The 23,377-nt window shown below is 48.9% G+C and overlaps 1 protein-coding gene across 1 annotated transcript in view; it reads left to right on the top strand.

The window, feature by feature from the left end:
* Nucleotides 1-13,163, top strand: part of ITPR1 (inositol 1,4,5-trisphosphate receptor type 1) — a 165,916-nt gene extending 152,753 nt beyond the window's left edge. The window contains exons 60-61 of the mRNA XM_051627327.1: nt 6,841-7,002; nt 11,761-13,163. Of these exons, the coding sequence (XP_051483287.1) occupies nt 6,841-7,002; nt 11,761-11,847 (249 nt within the window). The 3' untranslated portion in view covers nt 11,848-13,163. The remainder of the gene's footprint in view (nt 1-6,840; nt 7,003-11,760) is intronic.
* The last annotated feature ends 10,214 nt before the right edge of the window (nt 13,164-23,377 follow it).

Consider the following 23,377-nt stretch of genomic DNA (forward strand, 5'->3'; position numbering starts at 1 on the left):
GCATGCAGCTGCAGTCTGCTGCCACTTGCATGGACAAATATTTGCATACACAACTCTTGCATACCATAACATGGGGATCTGCAGACCCACCTTCACATCAACACTTGATCAGGGTGGGCAAGAGCCACAGGGCTGTGAGTGAATTTATGCACAGGGATGTGCATGTTAAAGAGATGAAGGCTTTTTGGAAAACTTTTTAGCACAGAGCTTCCTAACTAGCTCTTGCAGTTTTCACAGGTTTTTAATGAGGTCTTGCACCAAGCAGGATACATGTCATTAGGATTTATCACAAAAGTGAGGTAGAGGTGCAAGGGATTGCCTGAGCTCACATGTCCAGATTAAGGGCACCGAGTCCTGAATCTGCAGCTGGATTGTGTTGTCACTTGAAAATGAACCATTTATAAATAGGAGTAGTGGTGCAGATGTCCTTACAGGAATTTGGAGTGGAAGTGAAAGCTGAAGATTTCCTTTTGTGCCCTAACTAACCTCTTCCTACAAAACTGGAGATTTAAATATACTGTTGGACTTTTTTTCTTGAGCAATGTGCTCCACTGTAACTGGGAAGTATTTGATATGACTGTGCTGAGTGTCCAGTGCAGCCTGTCGCTTCTGCCAAGACGTAGCCTCCTAGTATGCAAAGGCCAGGAGCCTTCACCAGTGTCATCACATCCTTCCAGAAGTGCAAGTTTGACTTGAAACCTCTCCGAAGGCCTTGAACACGCAGCCACAACTGTCGCTCTGCTCTGAAGCCTGGGCAGGCGTGATTCACACCCTGCATGAGGCTCACGTGGTGGTGGCTTCCAAGGGTTGCTGTGTCCCCAGGCACTCTATCCAATTAGATCAAATATAATTCGGTTGGAGGTGGCCAAAGATAGGCCTAAACTGCAATAGAAATACCAAGTGGCAGGCCATGGTGCTTCAGAGCAGAAGCATCTCAAAAGGAGCTTAACGATTGTGACTGGTGAAAGGTGTGCATAGAGCTGAAATTAGTCTGAGAGAGTCTTAGGAGTTTACTTACATTTGTCTGTAATTTGTAGTTGGAAATCCTGTACTCTGGGGTGACAATGAATAGAAAAGACTTGTCATGTCAAAACCTACCAACCCAACTGCAGAAGCAGAAGAGAGCAGCCTGTACAAATAACTTGTAGGCAGTTGCTCAGTTATAGATGAAGAAACGGGCGTTTTGGGGCTCCCAGTCACAATGGCAGTGGGTGCAGGCTGGGAGAGGAGAGCTGGGGAGTTCAGCATCCGAACTGGAGCTGATAGTGCTTAATTTGGTGGTATCTTCCCAACATGCTGCATCTTGAGATACCTTACCAGAGTTAGCCAATATAATTACAGGATTAAACAATAAATAATAGCAGAGGTGTAGAAGAGCCAAGAGGCGTGTTTGGCAGAAGGCCCTTGGCTGCTGGAAACACTGTGTCATAGGCACGGGCCTGAGCTTTGCATCTAGATAGTGGAGCACCTTGTTCCACCCTTGAAATCAGCGTTGAAGTGCAAACCAAAGCTGTGTGGGGAGGGGTGGCTGGTCAGGCTCCTCTTCCCCACCCAGCCTTCCTGGGCTCTTGCCCCTGGAGGTGTGCGAGCTGGCTGACCCTGCAGAAACAACCTCCTGTTCCTGGTCTTCCTGTTTTTCCCTGATAAACCACCTGGGCAGGTGTCCGTGCTGGGAACACCACATTAGCATCTTGCTGACGAGTCAAGGATTTCCCTTTGGCTGAGCATGGGGCAGAAAAAGTGCCTGGGCAGGGGAAACAGCAGCAAAGGCTTCAGCCCAATCCTGTGCAATGGTTTGTTTGGGTAACGTGTTGGGATGTGGGTGCATCCCAGAGCAGCTTGCAGGGTGGGTGCCGTGTCCGTGCAGCCAGGGCTCTGCCAGCACGTGCCCGGGAGCCAGGGGGAAGGTTTCCAACTGGAAACCATCGAGGGTGACACACTGGGGAAACCAGCTGCTCAGTCTGCAAGGCTGGCCGGGACAGAAAGAGCCTGGCTGGGCTGCATGTGCCGAGGAGGTGGCCCAAGGCTGCGCTGTCCTGAGTCATTGCTGCCACTTCCCGGGGCTGGAGCCGTGACCTGGAGCTGCAGGGTCCTCCAGGGGCCACCCAGGCTGTGCCTGATGCATTGTGCAAGAGGAGGTGGGTGACTGCAGTCACGGCCACCAGCAGCTGTTTGTTCAGCCTTTGCATGCTTAATTGTTTTGTCCTGCCCATCTGATGGTGGTGTAACACGTCCTACTTAAAATGTAGATCCCAACAGCCAGAAGTAGGTTGCTGCAAGAGTAAGGAGGTGGCCTGGAAGGGTTCCCACTGGGGCTGTCTGCCTTGGTGGCACCAAGCTGGGCAATACTTGGTGGGGGAACTTCATCTCTGGTGACCACAGGGCTTGGCACGAGTGAGTCACCCACATCAGAGCTGTCACGGGGATGTACAGTTTGGGGGCCTGTTTCCTCCAGGGACATGTCTCTTCCACCTTTAGAAATGGTTTGTGTCTTCCAGATTTACCTGCTCTGCACCAGTGCAAAAGCCACTGAGGTATTCATGGCAAAAGTGAAAAAGGAAATATAAAAAAAATATCATTAGCCTTTCTATCATCAGCATCCTGTTTAAAGACACGGTGGATGGGACAATTTAATACTGCTCTCAGCATAGAGGGGCCCACTGTTGAGGGCCATTTTGAATGGAATAGGGAGAAGTGTGGCTTGGTGTGGGAGAAGTGATGGTGAGTCTTGTGCAGAGCAGAGAGAGAGCCTGATGTGGGGTATTTTCCAGGAAGCAAAAGAGAGAACCAGAAGGAGTTTAATCTCGCCACAAACAAACAAACCAAATGATTTTCACAGCTCTCCACAAAGCTCTTTATTAGCTGTATGGGTATGATTTTTAGGGACACGTGACAAACAGGAAGGTGTTGCTGCCACCTTCCCCTACTAAATGCCAGCAGCTGGGCAGCCTTCCCAGGGCAGGTATAGGGATTTATTTTGATGAGCACTGGAATATTAGCCCTTCAGCAGCCCATAAATACCAGGCTCAGCAGTAGCTGAATAAATGCAGACCCAGAGGAGGAGCGGTGACTTCCTCGGGGCGGCCAGCGGTGCCGGAGGCGAGGACCAGCCCCATCCCTGCTGTTAGGAGGAGTGGAGCTAATGCATCTCTTGGCACAGCAGCCTGGAGCTTGCCTCAGAAACCCTTCTTAGAATAAGCTCTCTGGCAGAAGCAGGGAGGAGCAGGCGCTTCTCAGAATGAATTGCATCTGCATCATGCAGCACCGCTTCCTCTTTTTCAAATTTCCAATCGTGGACGGTCGGCATCGCCCCCATGTCTGAGATTTAATGATATTTGCTTTACAAGAGGGACTTTTCCAACTTTACCTAGAAAAGAGCTAACCCGAAACCCAGCCCCTGTGGTTACCCAGCTTCCGCCAGTGGCTTCAGTCAGTTCGTCTGTTGCAGCAGAGGAAGCTGCCGCTGACGGGAAGAGGGAGCTGCCTGCGCACCAGGATCGCTGGCGCTGCCGGGGGCACGAGGGCATCAATGTGAGAGGGGCCAGCAGGGACAGGGGTCGTGGGGGAGCCTTTCCCTTCACAGCTCCCTTCGTGCCTCCCGACAAACTAGCGAGTGAAAAAGGTGTAGGTCTGCATCTTTAAAGGTTCTCAGTTCAAGTTCAGCAGAAATGAGACCATCAAGGTGTAAATCTTTTATCCAGGCTGGAAGGGAAGCGCGGGGCAGAGGGAATGCTGCTGGCAGGCACGGGGCTGGTGGCCAGGCTTGTCACCCAGGGACTTTGCTGTGATCCTGCTGTGATCCTGCTGAGTTCCCTTTTCACCATCTCTGCCCGTTACTTCTTTATTTCAAACACCGCCAGCAAGGCCAGGGACAGGTGTCAGGGCAGAAGTCTGCACTTCAGCAGGCTGGGCACGTCCAGCTCTCAGCCTCTTTCTGCTGGTGGAGGTTGTAGGCACAGGCTGAAGGTCTCCAGACCAAGGCAGAGTGAATGGGTGTGGGATGGTGTGTGGACAGAGGAGGAGAGGGAAGAGCTGTGCCACTCTGGAGAGGTCCCAAGCAGCCACCATGGCTCAGCAAGCTCACTGCTGCCCATGTTGCCTACATCTCTGAAGTTTTACCTGTACGTGACCCCACAGTTCCTCACCACAGGGTGTTTGCCCAGGCTGCGTTGGTGGGCATCCCCTTATTTCTTGCTGGGTGGAAGCTGGACACTTCCAGGTGAACTTTGGGCTTGAGTCATGCCAACAAGCTACATGAAACCTGCTGGGGTGTGCAGGTTCAGCCCAGCCCCATGGCAGGGCAGTGGGATGGATAGCTCCTTCCCTAAGCCTGACTCTTGCCTCTGTTAACTCTCCCATGGATGGATCAGGACTTAGCAGGGGTATTTCCAGTTCCAGGCTCCAAAGGGAGCCCTGTCCTCCCTGCTCAGAGACCACTGGGGAGGTGGGAGTCTTGTTTCCCTCCATTAGCCTTTTCCTGTCTCAGTTTGTAGAGCTCACATGGAGCATTGTTGTTTTTAATCTTTCACCATTGCCCTCAGAACTGAGAGCACTTTGTTGTTTTTTCAAGTGAAAGCCAAGTTTTCCCATACTTGAGTGGTTTCAAGAGCTGGGGCTTTCAGAAAACCAATGAGTATGAAACTTGTGCCGAGCCTGCAGAAACTGGCAGTGCTGGAGCACTTGTTGATTTGATTTCACCATCTGAGACTGCCCATCATCTTTCCTGTCTGGAATGATCAAGATGCAACCTCTGCAGCAGCTCTAGCATTTCCTTATATTGCAAAGAAACAGTGGAAAAAGTTTGGGGTATTTGTTAATAAAATGTTGCAGGTGAGGAAAGGTTAGTGTTTCCAGGTCCTGCTCCCCTCATCCCTTTCATCCTTCACCAGAATGGGGCCTGGGAATGCCCTGGGGATGGATTTAGAGAGCTCACCTCTTTGGGAGCAAGTAAAATTATATTTCTACAGCAAGTAAAGAGTGGGCTGGAGCTTCAGGGCTCTGCTCTTGCATCGGCCTAGAAACTTCAGGATGTGGACCTGAGGGTCCAGGCAAACCTGCAAATATAAATTGCATTTTAGTCTAATTTGCTTTGTCCTTGGAAACCTCTCGCCTGGAGGAGAGCAGGGAGGGGAACAGCAGTTGTTTTCATTTGTTTTTCCTGGATGGGGAAGGGAAATGTTTTTGGGAGGAGGTGCTGGACCCGAGCACAAGTGAGGAGCCTGTCCTCTCTTCCCTCACAAGGATTTTACTACAGCTGGAAGAACGCATGGAAACATTGCCTGTTACTACTATTAAATATTAATTGCGGGACTGTTTGTTTCCTAAAGTCAAAAATATTTTGACACTTGTCTTGGTAAAGGCATCTTTTTTTTGTATATACATTTTTTCTTTTATTAGCAGAAACCATCTGCCCTGTAAATAGAGATCAGGAGAAAAAAAGCCTTCCTGGCAGTTTTGCATCATGTGGGAATCCTGTGGTGCGCTGCATGGAAGGGGTCTGCCTTCTGCCTTGTCATCTCAGCAACAGGAAACTCGAAGCAGATCAGAAGCAACTAATTTAAGATGATGAATCTTGGCATCACATCTGAATTGCAGAAAGGACATGACTGTAAATCTCTGTAGAGGTGCACAGCCCTGATCTAAGCAGGGTGGATGCTCCTGGGAATGCGTGAGCCTGGAGGGGGAGCGGAGAGATGGGGAGGAGAGAGTTTGAGTTAGAGATTTAGGCAGGGAATGAGAAAAAGCTAAAGAGAGTTTTGCAGTTCCATAGAATTAAGCCATAGGTTTGAGAGAACACCCAGCAGAGAACTTGTGAAGTGGGGCCAATTATTTAGCAGTGTTAATCAAGCTTTGGTTTGGAATACTGTTAATCCAGTAGGTTATGACGGTTTCATGGGCTTTGTTTAAAACATTACCAGTTGTTGCAGGGTCACCTACACACGCATCCTCACCTCACCCAGTATTAGTTTAACTTCCATTTTAGAGAGTATCTCCACCGTGGGAGGAGAACCAGACTAGATAGGAAACCAGTTTGGTGTTGAAATTTAAGGTGTAAAGATGTGGTGTGCACCCCTCCTCCTCTTTTGTGGCTTTCTATTCCGTTCCTGCTTTTATTTTTAATGTCACTGGCCTGTACATGGGTGTATGTCTGAGCCTCTGTGTACATATTAATAAAACCAAGCACCTGTCCACTGAAGTTCCTGACATGAACTTAAACATGCAATATTAGAGAATTTGTGTGCCTGAACAAAAACTTTATTATACGCAATTCATTGCAACTTAATCCGTCTCACATTTTAGCCTGAACTGGTCAGTCAGTACAGGATTTTTTTTTTTTTCTTTTCCATTAAAGAGGAAGTATTTCAACTGTGAAAGTATTTCCAGGTAGAATATGATTTCTTTCATTAGAAAGGTCAGCCAAACATTGCTTGACCAAAAAAGCGAACCCATTTATCAGCTAAAAATCTCCAGTAAACACAAATGAAAAGACTGCAAGATGGCAGCAGATTTATAGCACTGGGATATGCTTGTCCAGACATGAAATTGGGGCTGGTTTAATGTCCAGCGTTCATGTGTCACCCTCAAGTGTATCTGGGGAGAGTGACTTGCTGGAAAGGGAAACCCACCAATAGCCAGCCTTAATTTTCAGCAGCTACGTCTGCGTTGCCCCTAGTGTGCAATTTTGCAAACTTTCCAGTAAGATGCAAATGAAAATAACTACAGAGCGTGTGTGTCTGAGGAATTTCCCTGCCTGGCATTGAAGGTCTGCCTGCACCCAGCCACTTGGGTGCAGGTTTTCCTTTGGCAAACACTAATTGTGAAGTTGTGTGTGATTCTCAGGAGAGAAACCTGGACTGGTTCCCCCGGATGCGGGCCATGTCGCTTGTGAGCAGTGACTCGGAAGGAGAGCAAAATGAGCTGAGGAACCTGCAGGAGAAGTTGGAGTCCACCATGAAGCTTGTGACCAACCTCTCTGGCCAGCTGTCAGAGCTTAAAGATCAGGTAAGGGAGAGCTGGCTGCAAATGTACGGCCATGCACTGGTATGGGCAGGACAAAGGCCCTGCAAGCTGGCTCTGCCAAGTGGTGTTTTACAGCTCTGTGGCTTCTGCAAACCCCAGGAAGAACTTTTCTAAAGTAGCTCTTGTTCAGGAAAGAACTGAACAGACAAAATGTCCTTTCAAAGCCCCGTGCTCAGCTGACCTGCCTGGCAGTGCCAACCAAACCAGCATTGTCCAAAGTGCCCCCCCACACACCCCCAAGAACAGGAAAACTTGTATTGAAAAAATCAAAGCCCAAGTTAACTTAAATCAGTCACGGCTGGTGCAGGGAGCCTGTATGTTTGTGGTGGTGTTGTTGTTATGGGTTTTAGCCCTCAGACCTTAGCACGATCCTGTAAGTCAGAGGGTGTGATGTTGACAGAAGTGCCTTGTTGCTGCACAGACCTCAAAACCCACCGAGAACCTGGGGAGGTGCTGGGGTGGTTAAGGCTGCAGCTCCCCCCGTGCTGCGCTGCTGTCACCCCTTGGGCTGCAGCACAGACATACCCACAGAAGCGTTTTCTTCTGTGGTACCTAGAGCTGCTGTTTAACATGGGAACCCAGCACAGTATTTTTTTTTTTTTTTTTTGTGCAGCCAGGGCTTGAGGACTTGTGTTAACTTTTGGCTTAACTGGGGCTTGAGGGGTTGGTGGGGTCTGTTCCCTACCCAGACCCAGCGATGGCTTTGTGAAAGCTGCCAAGGCAGCAGGGCTTTGTTCCGTGTTGTCTGCATGGATTACAGCTGGAAATCAAAGGGAAAAAGCTGTTGCCTGCCTGGTGGGAGCTGTTTGCGGTGGCTAAGTGACTAGCTGCTTATCTTTATGGATTAATAACTAATAACCTGAGCCAGATGGTTCAATTAGTTAAGTTTATTTAGATATCGGCACTGGATAGAATGAATTGCTGACTCGCAGAGGATGGTGTCCCCAGGCAGTCGATGGCACTGCCCGGGGCAGAAGCAGCCAGCAGCTTTGGTTCATTATCTTTTCAGACGTGATTTACCTCCTGTCACGCAGTTGGCACGACTCTCTCCAATACTAATCGGATTCCTGCTCCCCATCCCTGCCCTGGCCTGCCCTGCTTTCTCTGCAAGCCAGTTATCTTCCTGGAGACGTGAGTCTCTGGAAGCCAGTATTGACTGAGATCCCGTCTCCTGGCCTTCCGATCACGCTCCGTGTTACCGATGGAGCTGGCCCTTTTACCCGACACCCCATGGAGCACGAGGAAGGGATTAATGTAGGATTGGGAGCAGAAAACCTTGCTGCTCTTGGCTGTAATTAGTTTTCAGACACTTTGCCATGGACCCCCTTGCTCTAGTTGGTTTTGAGGATGGAGGATCGAGGCAGTTGCTCTTTTGTCTGTGCTTTAATACTTGCCGGGCACTGGTTTTGGTATTTTGCCTGGAAACAATTATCTTGAAACATGTGTCTTGTGTCTTCTTGTTGAAGGGTCTGACTCAAAGTGGTCTGCAGTCACCAGGAGTCTTTCCATCAGCCACAGCCAGCCCTGGAGCAGAATGCTTTTATTTCTGAAGCTCACAGCTCTTGGCTGACCAAGCACTAAAACCCCTTCTTGCTCTTTGTGAATACAAGAAGGAAGGATTTAGCTTTTAGAGAGCTATTTGACTGTAAAAGCAAAAGAGGAAACCAGCTTCGTTAATGTTGTGATAGCTTTTAGGAATTCCCCTAAGTACCGTTATTGAGAGCCCTGCTTAAGTTGCAGGATGCTCCAATTATGTGACAAAACCAGCATATCCCTCCTCCTGCTCAGGAGCTGTCTCCAGGAAAAGGAACTAACTCAGGGAACTTTTATTTGTATTTATTTTCTTGTAATTAAATAAAGGGAAAACCTCTCATTCATTTGCTTTTCAAGCTCATTAGGTTTCTGGAGACTGTAATTGTTAGAACCTGAAATCCAGCATGACACTTTCCCAAAGTAGTGCACCAAGAGCCATTAAAATCTCGATCACTTTAATTCTGTGCAAAAAGATTACAACATAATTGTCTGCAACAGCAGGGGATTAGATGTAATCACCCAGAAGCCCTTTCCAGTGCTCTCCTCCCATGTCAGGGACTGCGAGGTCTGTCTGATAGGCACTGGCTTCTCCCTCTGGATGGTCCCCTCGGGCCAGGTGGGACCCTTGACCTTGGTCACTGGAAACGTGGCTCATTGCTGGAGCTGCTGCCCAGGGTGGCTCCCTGGGAGTAGGCTGGCACCCAGCACCCCAGGCAGGCACAGCATGTCCCTGTGTGCTGGCGTGTGCCTGTGTGTGTGCGTGGCCAGTGTCCTGCTCGTGCCCCAGGCACATGCCCTGCTCCTGCTCCTGGGATTAACTCCAGCTCACCCGTAACCTTTGGAACGAGGCAGCGGGCGTCTGTGTGGTTATATACGATTATCAGAGAGTCCAGCTTGACTCAGATGAACCTCAGGCCCCTTGGGTTTGTTTTGCAATCCTGTCAGCACGACTCCAGCTGCTGACGGCTCCCCTGCAAACCTTGTGTGTAGCTTTTATTGCCTCCCCGGGCTGGGTGTGCAGCCACTGCAGCTGTGAGGCTTTAGCAGGAGGTTCATTCTCCAGGTGAATGTGACAGGGATTAAAGCTGCTCCATCTCACAGCCCCGTGCCCTCTACACAAGCATTGTGCATCTTGCAGGATTAGTAATGCTCTTCATCGACATTGCAACTGCCTTTCTCTCTGCTTTGTGCTCAGGTGGTTTATTCTTCCCCTTTTTTTAAAAGGCACGTGTTTTACTTACACCTGCATCAGGCTGCACCATCCCTTTTTCTACACAGCATGAAAAATATCTTGAGGTCTCTCTCCATTCTTTTTTCTTTCTGTTTTTATCTCATGCATCCTCTAGTTTATGGGCTGTGTGCAGTCCTGGCTCTTCATTTGCTCAGCGAAGCTAATTAGTGTACACGGGTGCTCCCCTCCTTGCCTCTCTGCATTTCCAACTTGTGGGATATCTTACAAATAGTAAAAAAGTCCCAGCTGCTTCAGCAAGGAAGTAGCTGGTGTGTGTGTCTGAGGCTGGAGAGTGAAGGGAAGACCCCTCGTTACAAGCCTGTCATGAAAACAGACCTCTAGAAGTGTGGTGCAGAGGACTGGGAGGTGTGACCATCCTCAGGAGGCCATGGTCATCTTCCCAGGAAGGTGCAGTAACAGGTCTGCCTCCCTGGGGTCAGGTGGTGAGCAAGACACTGGGCTGCAGTTGAGTTTAATTATGGTTTCAAGAGGAGTTAGTGTATTTCAGTCCTTTCCTGAGTGGTTAAATGAGTGTAATTACACGCAGCTAGGCAGAGTGAAAGCAGTGGTGTGGCCTGTGGGACATGGAGGAGCCTTTTGAAGGTGCCGCCCAAAGCTGCCTGTTAGGACGAGTTCCTTTCCCCACAGTGAACTCCAGACCTGAGGTTGGCCCCCCTGGGCCATGCTGGGCGCCCTGTGCAAGATGGGAAGGCTGTTCACCATCCCTGGGGCTTTTGGACAGGACATCCAGGTGTGTGTTACTACTGAATGAAATGTGTGACACGCCATCTCCCTTCTCCTGGAGTTACTCCCACCATCAACTATATTGGCTGATATTTGTGATTAAGTCCCACTATCAAGTATATTGGCTGATATTTGTGATTAAGTATCTGAAAACTGAAAGCATTAAATGGTTGTGGACAGAGAGGTCACAGGGGTGCTCAGCCCTAGGGCAGGAGCAGCAGAAGCGATACCAAGTCGTGGCCCGGTTGTGTGTGCTCACGTTGCTTTGAGGGCATGAGGGCTCTCAGTGGAGCCTGAGGAGCAGCGTTGGGCTCCCCTCACCTCAGTGGCCCGGGGGCAAGATGATGTCCTGGCCTCCTCCTCAGCAGGGCTGCTGCAAGCCCTGGCTGCTGCAAGGCATCCATCCCTCCCACGTGTCGGCTCCTCCGACGCTGAGGTGCGGTGGCAGCGGGAGCGGTGAGGAGCGCCTGCAGCAATCCAGCTGCTCGCTGCTGGAGCGCCTGCCCACGCCAGAGCTGATCCCTACGTGGCGTGTTGGCCTATGCAAGCTGTCAGAAACTTCCCAAGGTTTGGAAAAAGAGAGCAGAGACTTGGATTGTGGCCTTTTTTTCAGCATCAGTAATAAAAAGCGACGATCCGTTTTCAGGTCACGATGGCACTAATCAGGAGGAACGCTGTTTCACCCGATGGGAAGGTCCTGCCAAAGATCTGGCTGTCTGGCAGTGAGGTGGTTAACCTCCCGTCCCTGCCTTGCGTCTTGGCTTTTGGCAGATGGGGAGGGATGTTGGCTCGCTGCTGATGGGAGCGGGAACGCTCAGTCTCTCCAGCAAAGACAGGGGTATTCCCAGCCTGACTCAAGGGCTCGCCCCTTTTTTCCGGCCTCTGCGTCTCGTCTGCCTCGCACCTTGGACTGGTGACAAAGAATGTCTCACAGGGAGGTTCTGTGAGCTGCTCTGGGCACTAACTCACGCTGGCCACCCTGCTCCCCGAGCTGTGCCCGTGCAGAGCTGTGGCAGCTGCAGCAGGAGGCTGACGGACGTCCCCGGGGAGCGCGCAGCCCAGCCGCGGCTGCCCCTCTCACCCGTCGGTGCTTGGCACAGCGGCCAGAGCAGCTGCTGCTGGTAGAAAGTGGGTTTCAGAGGCCAGTCCCCAGAGCAGGCAGCACCCGGCCCTTCGGGGGCTGACGCACGGGAAGCGTCCAGGCCTAACAAGCCAACTTTTTAATTTTCCAGATGACGGAGCAGAGGAAGCAGAAGCAGCGCATCGGGCTGCTCGGACACCCTCCGCCCATGAATGTGAACCCGCAGCAACCCACCTAGGTCAGCAGGGCCCTCAGCCCCTCCTGGCAGCAGGAATGATGCCCACCCAGAGTCCAGATCCAACCACTGAGGCTGCTTCTGTCTACATTCAGTTCATCTTGTAAATAACCTGTTTTTATACTGTATGTATATGACTGCTACTATATAAAGTTTGGGGCATATGTATTGTAATTAGAACTGCTGGCACAGGAAAGAGGTTAAACTTTGTGCCAAAACTATCAAAATTGCCTTTTTCTTGGAAGGACTAAAGAGAGCACCTGAATTGCACTTGAAAAGAATATTTGACTATGTGACATGTATTTTGTATTTAAAATAAATAAATAAATAATAGGATAGCTAGTATTTATGTTTTTATACAATTGTGCAATATGAATTATGCAATCACAATATATTTGTAACTCCTGAATGTCCTAAAGGGAGTGCACATCTTTGAATCTGGTGTGTTAGTACAATGTAATAAATGGTATAAAATTACAGGTGTAAATGAGGCTGCTGCAAAATTGTGTTCTTGGTGATTTTTCATACCCTTGGACATTTTTGTACCATGTGTGTAAATATCTTGCAATGCCATATCTGTTGCCTCTTCCTCCCAGAGATAACACTGGGAATCTGTGAGCTGTTAAATTTGTATCAATTAAAGCAAAACATGACTTTGAAGCTTCCAAATGAGGAAAGCAGGAGGTATTTTTCAAGTGACTTCTTCAAAGTACTGAGGCTAGAAGAGCTCAGATACCAGGTTTTTTAAATGCCAAGATTTCTTAAAGGGAACTTTTTATGCAAAATGAAGTTTGGGACGAGGATGCACTACTGGTGAGTCGGTGCAGTCCCTTGTGGGCATTTCATGCACCTAGACCCTATCCCCAGGCTGTCCAGGCTTTGCATTCTCAGCATTAGGATCCTTTCCTTTTTATTTTTTCCTTAGAGACCTACGTGCCTGCTAAAGCTTTAGCAACCAGGCATTGCACCCACTGAAACAAGACTTACCCAGTTAGGACTGTAGCTGAGCACTGACATGTAATGCTTGTGACAGAGCCACTGAGTTGAGGTTGGTCTGTCCCAGCCCCTCCTTTCCCTCTGTCCCTACATTTGGTCACTTTTCTTTGGTTTCTGATTTCTAGAGAGTATGAAAGGAAACTTTTTTTTCCCCTCCAATCGGTTGCATAGTTTTATACATGGACCTCATTTTACAAAAGCTAACTTCTCTGCAATACTGTCTTAAAAAATAAAAAATGAAAAAAAAGCTACGAACGGAGCTATGGAAATTTGTAAATGCATAAATATAGGTATTTAAATAAATGATGCAAAATACTCTATGGTCAGAGGCTGCTGGTGGTTTGCCTTCAAGGTGTGTGGTTGTGTTTGCTGTCATGCTTGTCCACGCGCCCTAGGAAGCTGAGCATGGGGCTCCTGCAGGTACTGATGGTGCTTTTCCCAGCTCAGAGCTTGGGCTTTTCACACCAGAGCAAGTCCTTCCTCCTCTGGCAGCAAGAGGCTCTGGTGCCCCTGGAAACTCGCCCACCATCCTTCCAGTTTTGGACCCAGCCCTTCAGACTCTTACTGCTGGTATTTTAGCCTTGTCATCCCCGCTTGAAGCCTGTGAGAGTTAAAAAAACCCTGCTCCAGCTCCAAGTACTGTGTGTGCAGGAGTGTTGCTGATTATGTGTATTTGATTAAGATGTAGCAGGAACTACCTGGTGCCATTAATCAGCTTTACTCTGGTGAGTGCACACAACTGTCTGCAACGGGCACGTCTCCCTGCCACGGGTCATCCCGGAACACTAAGGAGAGTGCATCCAAGTGGGGGGCAGCCTGGCCAGCGGTCCCAGAGACTTAATGGTGAGATTGTTGCTCTTAATCACATCACTTTCATATGTATTCCAGTAAATATGTCTTCCTCCCCTCTGCAGCCACTGGCCCCCAGCTCGGTGTACACAGAGGGAGCGTGACGGATGCGACTGTCACCAGGGCTGTGCAGTGACGGAGCAGGAGCAGCAGAGACACGTACCTGACTCACTTCTTCTCTTCCTGCCACCCAGGGACAGGCAGAGACAGACACACACACACATTTGTCAGGCTTCCTGGTGTCTGCCAGTCAGGTGAGAGGGAGGAGGCTGCAGTGCAGCCCAAGAGGGCATCACTACAGCTGTTGTAACGTTGCTTCATCTTTACCTTAAAAAGGCAAAAATACCCAGTGCTTCAGCAAAAGCCCCAGCCCTGCTCTGTGCAATGATCCGTGTGAAAATCAGCTGTGTAAAATCTGGCCTTTTCACGTGTGGTTGCCCTTTCCCAGGGGATGTGGGGAGATGCAAAAAGTGATAGGTTTTTTTTCTCTCTCTGGTACAGCTGCAGCATGGTGACAAGCAAAGCACAACCCCAGGTGGTTTGGCTCAGGGGGCAATTCAGCACGTTGAGGTGTGGGGGGTTGCATGGTCACCCATCTTCCCTGGCCCAAGCAGAGGCTGGATCAGCTCTGGTCAGCAGAAAAAGTCTGTGGCCATCGTCCTCCCCTCCAGCAGCAAACAGGTAATTGATTTCTGCAGATTCATCATTGCAATGAAATTTCATGCATAAACATTGAACATTTTTACTTTTTTCTTCTTGCACATTTGGTTTCCATGACTTCTGGATTTTTCTTTCTGGCTTGGATCATTCTGGATGTGCTGAACTTCTCTGCCTACTGTGGCAGTGGAGGTGGGGAGTGGGGAAAACCCTCTTCTAGTTGGTATTGGTTTTGACCCTGCAGCTTCTGTGTAAGGACTTTCCCATTCCAGACTGAGATTCAGTGCCTCATGGCAACTTGTCATTGACCTCAAGGAAAAGCTATAGGAGATATCTCTTGAAATACCACATTTTTTCCACAAAAGCTGAGTATCTCTTGGGCTCAAAAGTTTTTATTAATAATTTGTAAACTCTAAAGGGGAAAAAAAGCCTCCAAAACTTGAGATTAGAATCCGTGATTAGACCTTTCATTTCTTAAAGCCAGGACCTGAGGAGCTAGGCATCACCTCTGGAGAAGCTGTAAGATAAGGTACGTGGTTCTTGTGTCCACCACTGCAGAGGTTTTGCAGTAGTATTTCTTAGGAACATCAGAAATGAAGTGTCATCCCTCGTGGGGAATCCTTCAGAAGCGCTGAGCTTGGTGCGCGCCGTTCAGCAGGCGGAATAGCTACGAGTATCAAAAGATACTCAAGGAACACAAATACCAAAACTTCAAGGAACAAAACTAGCACTTGCAGCCTGCTGACAGGGTGAAGGAGAGGGCTTTCCTCTCAGTGTAGAGCCCACGTGTGGCGGTGGCCAGGAGGAACCAGCTCCTCACTGCCCCAGCCCTGGGTGGAGAGCACGGGGCTGAGGGGGCATGGCTACCCTGGAGCTGGTTAGGGAGAAAGCAAGAGGGATTTCTGGATTTGGGAAGAGGTGAGAAACTGGAATTGTGTAGCCTGCAAAACAGGGATGGAGGCAGGAAGGAAGATGTCCCTTGTGCTATCAGGGAGAAGGTGGTGTTTGCTGAGGGTGTAAGGAGAAGGAACTGCTCAGCTGAGCCCTGGGGGTTTAGGTCCTACAGGTGGGAACTTTTTTGCCTTCCTGACCCCTGGCAAAATTAATGGTTTGATGACACTGATGGATGGCAGTCAGTGTAAGGGTTGGATTGAGAAAGGGGGGGTTCCACCTGCCTTGCAGGCACCTAAGATTTCTTATTTGGAATCCTATTTCTTTCAGCAGGACTGCTGTCTGCAAAAGTTTGGAAAGACGATTATTTTGCCTTTTAAAGAACTTTCATTTAGAGGTGAAAATGAAAGTGACCTTCCGAAGAGGAAGGAACAAAAAGAATCTACCAATTTTGCTAATAATGGAAAGTCTAGAGGGGAAGGATCTCCGTGTATTCTTCAATTTGCATGAATGGCTGAGTCTGTGGATGAGAATTTTCTTCGCTAATGAAGCAGGTGACGTGCTAATCAAGGCAATGCAAATAACTGCTCCAAAAGCATAGCCCTGGCGCCGTGGCCACAATGGCAAATTCAAACCTCATTCTCAATTTTGCAGCAAATTGGCAGAGGGCAGGACAAAGGAGCTGGGATTACAGCCTGGGCGCTCGCGGCGGGGACTCGCGCTGGGGTGTGTGATGGATCCCTCATTGCATAATGGGGTCTTGATTGATGCCGTGGCAGGAGAGTCATAATATAGCTCCATGGAACAATGCAACTTGTCTCCCAGAATGGGAAATGCTCCTACACACATACTTAATGGGTTTTTTTAAATTGCCCATTGTATTTCTGAACAAGAGAAACTTATTTGGAGTACTTTCCCTCTTGGGTTCCCAACGTAAGCGTCTGCAGCCGTGGCCGTATGTGTCCTCTGGGCTCCCACAGACCCACTTGCTCTTGTTCCAGGCAGCTCCACCATGGCCCAAAGGGAGGTGTTGGGGGGATCCCCCTGAAGCGTACCCATGCCAAAACATCCCACACAGGTACTGCAAGGAGGAGCTGCTGCAGCAGGGACACAGGGGCCACAAGCCTTCAGATGACTGGTGTGGGTGGCTCTGTTTTAGCTGGAGACTGCCTGGTTCTGAGCCAGCAGGACCAGGTTCTCAGGGGCCACAATGGAAGTTGGGTCCTGAACCATGACCTTCCTGGCACTGAGCAGTGCAGGAGGGTAACCTGTACATTGAGCATCTGCCTTGGCTTTTACAGACAGACATGTCCCTGATCTTTGATCTTGGTCAGTAGGAGATGATGTGGTTGGAGTAAAACCAGTACAAATACTCCATCCATGTGAAACTGGTCTTTTAACTGAGACATAAGGAAGAACTTCAGGAGTGATGCACTACTTCTGTGTGCAATTTTTTTATCTACTACCTTTCCAACCTTCTTTCAGACTAAACATGTTAATGAGATGAATGTCAAAACCACCCACAAGTAAACTGAGTTGTCCCATCCAGTAGGCTAATGTTGATTTGTTTTTAGTAACTAGCAAGGATGCTGGAAAACCCCTAGAAAGATTTCATTTTCAACAAAAAGTACCAAAAACTCCACCAGTTTTGCATCACAAAGTAGTGGTTAAAGTAAAGATTTGAGTAAAGCAGCATGTCTGTGGTTTTTGTGGGTGGATGCATCTCGGAATGACTATCAATCTGTCAGAGGGGAGATCTGCATGTCATCTCTGCATATGACAAGCAAAATCTGCAGTGACAAATATCTTTCCAGTACTGGGCTGTGCTGGGAGCCTCATGCCCCTCCTGCCACCCATAACAGTGAAGTCTTGTCAGCACATATGTCTGAACCCACTTTTTTTCTTTTTTTAATTTTTTTTTTTTTAAACTGAGACAAACTGAGGAAGGAAAGACAAATATGGAGCAGTTCTCTAGAGATGCAGTCAAACACCACTGCCAGGGTGCTTAGTCATATTGAAATTCAGCTCTGCTGGGCACCCAGGGGATGCCACACTGAATCCTTGTACTAGACCAGGCAGCCCTTTTCTGCATGAGCTTTTGTGCTGCTTCTCTGCTTTACCTGTGTGATGGGACACTTGGCAATGAAATTATGTAAGGCTGGAAGGAAAAAAAAAAGATGAGAACAACTCTTGACCAAATCAAAGCAACTCTAGGGAAGCTGGAACAGGGATACAATTGGAATTGCACCTGGAAAAACTTGCAGAAAGAAAATAGAAAATACTGATTGATCAAGACCTTCAGTGCTGGCAGGAGCATGTACATCCCCCACTGCTGGTGGATGGGATGAGGCCATAGAAAGGAGTGTGCTGCTTGGTCTCCTGGCTGCATGAAGTGCTGCTGCAGCTTTGTCCTGTGCCCAGGTCTCCATGGAAAAAATGGCAGTGGTTTGTCCCAGGGCAAAAGGAAAAAGGGCTGAAATGTCCAAATAATAATGAGATGGGAAAACCACCCTGTGCCTAGCCAGTCATGGTCCCCAGCTGCATTTATGGTCTAGGTGAAGCCAAGCTGACACCTGAAGGCAGATGTTTCCCCAGGAGCACCACAGAGCAGGAACATCCTGACCCATTTCACATCAGTCTTTCCATCCAGAAGAGCTATCATCCTTCAGATCCATCTCTTGGCTTTCTCACCCATTAGATATCCTCAGCTGGCTGTTCTCACCCTGGCACTCAGTCCTTTCCCCCCCCCTTTCTCTCTGTTGTCTCATTGTGGGAATGACTTTGCAGCTCTCACTTGCCCAGAGCCCTGCCACTGCCTGGAAATGGTACTTGGTCCTAAGGGAAAGGGCAGAAGCAAAGCCTTGTTCCTGGGGCTTATTGAGGCAACAGGTTTGTTTTCACTTTCTTTTTCTAGTGCTCAGTAAATACACAGAGCATCAAATCTGAAGACAGCAGAGGGGGAATTGTGTATCTGTTCCATGTGTTTCAATATGACTCTTAAAATAGTGGAGATATTATTATTATTTCCATTTCTCTTGTGTCCATAATACTGTTTTTATGCAACAGTGATGGAGACACAATCTGTTAAGTCTATAAGAAACTTTTAGTTATGAATGATGGGAGCAAACATCATGTATAATTAAATGACAGAAACAAAATGTATCCCTCTGCGGGGATAGCACTGAGGTACCCCTCAGTGCCAGCATACCTGAAAGTAGTTAGAAGTGGCAGTTTGCCTCTATTTACTCACCATGGGAATTTTCACATCAGTTTAATCACAGGATGATTCATTATTCATAAACCCAAGAATTATCAGAATAAAGCAGCACAACTACCTGCAGGACCCAAACCAGTATCTCCCAGTGGTTCCCATGTCCAACCCCGTAACTGGTGGGTAAACTGCCCCACATTTTTCAAGAAGAACATCTCCCCATGGCAGTAAATTTGGTGAAGACCATTGCAGTTTGTCCCAATGACTGACTGCCTTTGCTGGTAAATGCTTAAATTACTTTTTGCCTTTAGTTTGAATTTCTGCACTCAGGTATAAAAGGTGACCTCAGTGGAGAGAGGATTCTTGCAGAGAGCCATCTGGATTGTGCCCACTTAGATCCAGAGCTGACAAGAGGATTAAGTAAAACCCAACAGACAGATCCTTGGAAATCAAGATGCACCCTGAAGACACCCCCAAAATCTGCGGCTGCTTGGAGCCTGGAAGAAGTCAGGACTAGAGCCATGGAAAACCTCAAACAGGCAGGGCTAGACAGGCAGGATGAGTTGTCCTCAGGGAAATGCTGCAGATGGGCTCATCCTGAACCTGCTCCCAGACATCCCAGTTGGCTACGTCAAGGAACCTTTCTCCTGAAGGTGCATGTTTGTGGTTGGCAACAGGAGCTTGCTCTTTTTTCTTTTTTTTTTTTTTTCTAAAATTAGGAAGTGGGAGGAATAGAAGGAAATGGTGGCCTCCAAAACTTGCTCAATGTAAATGTTGGGAAGACAGGTGAAATGCAGGTTCCTTGCTGTGCCTTTGATGTCAGTGCCATCACAGCTGCTCCTAAGTTTCTTCAGGATTTTCTGCATGGAGCCAAAGGCAGAGGCAGGACTGCGGAGGGATGGATGGCCCTGAAGCTGGGGGACCTGGCTTGCAGCACCCCAAAAAGGACAGTCTGTTGTCTAAGGGAATGCTCTACCAACTAGTCCTCAACATTACCAGTGAGAACTCACCATTGGCATTGTCTCCTTGTTGTGCCCTGCCAGCTCTCTCTGAAAGGCAGATGGCAGATGCTGCCACGTTTCTGAGCAATCCAACTTGTAAAGCAGAAGGGAGAATTACCTGCCTGTAAAACACCCGCAGTGCTGCCCCTCAACCTCCCTCCCAGCTTCTTCTCTCCTTGGGTTATCTCAGCCTATGCCTGGTAAAACAAACAGGCAGAATGTTACATCTTCCTGGACCAAAAAAGCAGAGGTGGTGCATGAAATCGTGTGCGAGCGAGCAGGGCAGACAGAGTGAATCAGAGGGAGCAGTGACAACATGGAGGAGGAAAGCCCTCCTGGCAGCCGGCCCAGCTGAGGCAGAGCTCCCATGGCGTGCAATTCCCGCAGCATCCTGCCCACCCGGTCCTGACAAACTCTTGCAGTCAATCGTGAGGAACAGTGGGAAGCTGGCGACCAGCGCCCCTCATCTGGCAGCTCAGCTGTCTCCTCTGGGGTGACTGATGCTCACGCCCTCGGGAGGGGAACGGCTCGGAAGCGCAGGGACCGCGCTTGGGCTGGCACGGGGCTGGCCTGCGGCTCAGGGCAGGGCTAGGGAGCCTGTGAGGAACAACCACGTGTTACCAGGCCAGAAATGTAAGGCTGCCACCTCCAGAAAAGGAAAAACACCTGGTTTCAGTTCTAAGTGCCCTCGACTTGCAGGGCCCAGCTGCTCAGGGGGCTGAGGGCAGGGGCAGGCACGGCTCCTTCCCTGCTGCACAACCTCTTGCAGGCACCTTCTCCAGCTGCAGGTGAACTCCAGCTGCCTCTCCCTGCTGTGCTGGTCCTGCTGTGCACAGCTGCTGAGCTGGCTCCTACCCTTCCTGCAGCACGTTTACAGTAACTATGGGATGACTGACGCCTATAAATCATTGTGCTTGTGTTACATCCAACCATTACTACACCTTTCTTCTGGGAGGGCGGGGGATGAACTTAATTTTTAACTCAAAATTGAGACAGAACGGATAGAAACCATTAACCCATGAATCCTGCCTAAATTAATATATTGCATGGACATACTGATAAGCGTGCCTGAGTCTTCTGGGATGGGTTATGGGAGGAGAGGGCCTTTCCTGCTCTGCTGGTGCTACCACAACGGCAGGCCTGGCTCTGGGGCTGCCGGGCTGTCCCTCGGCAGCCGCGGCGACCGGAAAGGTTAAACCTGCCACAGGCTGTTGTACCCAGCAGCACTGCTTGGCTGGGCTTTGCAGTCTAATTGCCACTGACCCCGTGACAATGAGGTAATGTCTCCGACTCCTGGGTCAGATAAATACCGCTCGTTTTATAACCACCAGACATGTCGCTGAAAAACAGATAGGAAACAACCCAAAGTCCCATGATCGGTAGAATATAAACTCTACTGCTGCTGTTTAGTCCCGTCCTTCGTGTGAATGCTTCAGGGTTTTTTCTCCTAACACCCACTTGGAACCCTTGGCCGACCTCCAGCCGGGGATGCTTCTCCTCCAGCCTCAGGTGGACTCACCGAAACTAAGGGGGAAAAGGTGGGAGAAACAGCCAGGAAAACACGGGAGTGGAAGGATGCCATTGGTAAGAAACAGCACGGCTGAAGGTTATTCTCAGATTTCCAAACCCTAGAGCCTGTTAGATGAGGTGCTGCCCGAGCCACCAGACCAACCAGGACAGGAATTTAAGCTGTGTCCAGGACTGACAACCAGCAACCCTCACGAACCTTCCAGGAGGGCAAAGCATCTCTGAACACCACAAGCTCAACGCTGGCTGCAACAGGCTGTGGGTGGTCATCCTGCTGGTGTGGCCACAGTTTCGGCCCAAAGTCCTCGTTCCCACCTCCCTCCCTCTGCTCCACTTTAGTTCCATAACAATCGGGGCCTTTGGAGATAAATGCCAAATGACGCCAGAAATGACGAGGACTTTGCTCCTCTCCTGATGAGCACAGGACTCAAGACGGAGCTGCGCTGGGCGATGATAAACCTCATTCCAAATCCATCCCCCTCCCACCAAACCCTAGGGCTGAGCCAGCTCCAGCTTCCCCTTTTTGGAAAGAGGCCACGTCACTCCCAGAGAGATGGGCAGAGGGAACTGCAGGGAAAGCTGAAAGTTGTTTTTCTGGACCAGCAAAGCGGCGTTTCTCCCACTGCCTCCCGAGCCACAAACACCCTCCAGCCCCATCCCATGTCCTCAGCGCTGGGAAAACCAGGGAGAAGATAAACCCTGCTGGAGAGGCACACGGTCTGTGCCTGGGTTTGGTCTTAAACCAGAACCTTTGCAGAATAACCCCAAAATATTTAGAGAAAATAACCCACGACGATTTCAGAAATAATCTCTTTTTCATTGGTGCACTCTTACTTCACATAAAATCAACCCAGAGCTGCTAGCTGGTTTTGCTACTATTCAGATTTTTTTCCCCATCTTTGATTTTAAGAAGCTGGGGATTTTTTTAAAGCTCTGGAAAAGATGCTGAGATGAAAAATATTTTTGCTGTTCCTTACCAGATATTTACAATCATGTTGGCTTTTAAAGTTTTTTATTGAAATTGTTGATTTAAAAATATTTATCTTACCTTGATATACTCTCCCCTAACTGCACACTGTGGCATTCCATACAGAATTCAGAAGCTGCAGGATTATTTTTTTCTTTCCCTCAACATTAGTTTTCAGGTCCCATTTTACATTCTTTTTTTCTCCACTCTGGCCATGACTCAGCCGTGTTCATGTGCACTGCTCTGACAGTTTGCATTCAGCTGCACAAAAGCTATTTAAATAGGAAATGGTCAAATATTTCATAGACTTTCTTTGACCTTCTCCTCCATTCCTATACTACCAACTTCTTTTCCACATGTTTTGGTGGGGAGGGAGATTCCTGGCGTGGGATGTTACAGACTTTTGCCACGTTTCTCCACACAACCACCACCTCTCTGCACCAGCTCTGCTGGGATTTGGATTTGCTGTCTCTGGCACTACGGAAAAAGTTACCTGCTGAACATGACGATGCAGAACTGATCCACTTTTTGTGCAATTAGTAGATTTTAATAGTTTGTCTTCAATAGGTGCGTTTCAGACAGAGGTTTCTTGCTGTGTAGGAAGCCGTGTGGACCCCCAAAGGTGCAGCTGCACGGAGGGACCAAGGAGCAGCTCGTGGCCCAGACCCCTCAGAGCTCTTTGTGTCCACCTGGCCAGGGACACCTGCCCAAGCAAACCCAAGGTTTAATCCCCTGGAGGTTCTTTCCAACAGGAAAGGCAGCACCAATTTCTTCAAAACCCCGTGGTGTGCCAGTCATGTGAAAATACAGCAGACAATCTTTTCCCTCTTGGCTTGGCACAACCTATATGTTTGACTTTAAAAATGACTGTGCTGGTTTTGTTTGGCTTTTGTTGTGTTGTTTTTTTTTTTTCATTTGGTTCTTGTTAAGACTCATTGCCTTCTCCCTTATGACGGGAATAAACGTATCTGAGCTACGTGACCACTTTTGCCATGCACTGTCAGTGCTACAGGAGGTTTGCATAAGCCACCAGGTACATATTAAGCATATTTTATTGAAGAGAGGCAGAAACACTGGGGTTTTTTTGCAGGATTGTAGTGGAGAAATACAATACCTGCAGCAGGTCCAGGAGGTACTGAATCGAAACCCCTGAGCAGTTTCTTTCTCAAGGGAAGCAGGACAGTGATGGAGCAGGGGTGCTAAATGGCCAGTTCCTGCTGAACCAAACTAGGGCATCAGCTGGGGCAGAAGCAGCATTTGTGGCCAGCCCAGATTGCCCCTATGGACACTGGCACATCAGACACGTTGCAGCCATAAATCCCCCACTAGGGCCCGGATATATAAGCCCTACCACAATATAAGGACTCAGGCTGGAAAACCACATCATCCCTGCAAGCCTGAGTCGAGGGGATCTGTTAAGACTCCCAAGGAAAT

This window comes from Apus apus, chromosome 9, assembly GCF_020740795.1.
Source record: "Apus apus isolate bApuApu2 chromosome 9, bApuApu2.pri.cur, whole genome shotgun sequence".
Taxonomy (NCBI): Eukaryota; Metazoa; Chordata; class Aves; order Apodiformes; family Apodidae; genus Apus; species Apus apus.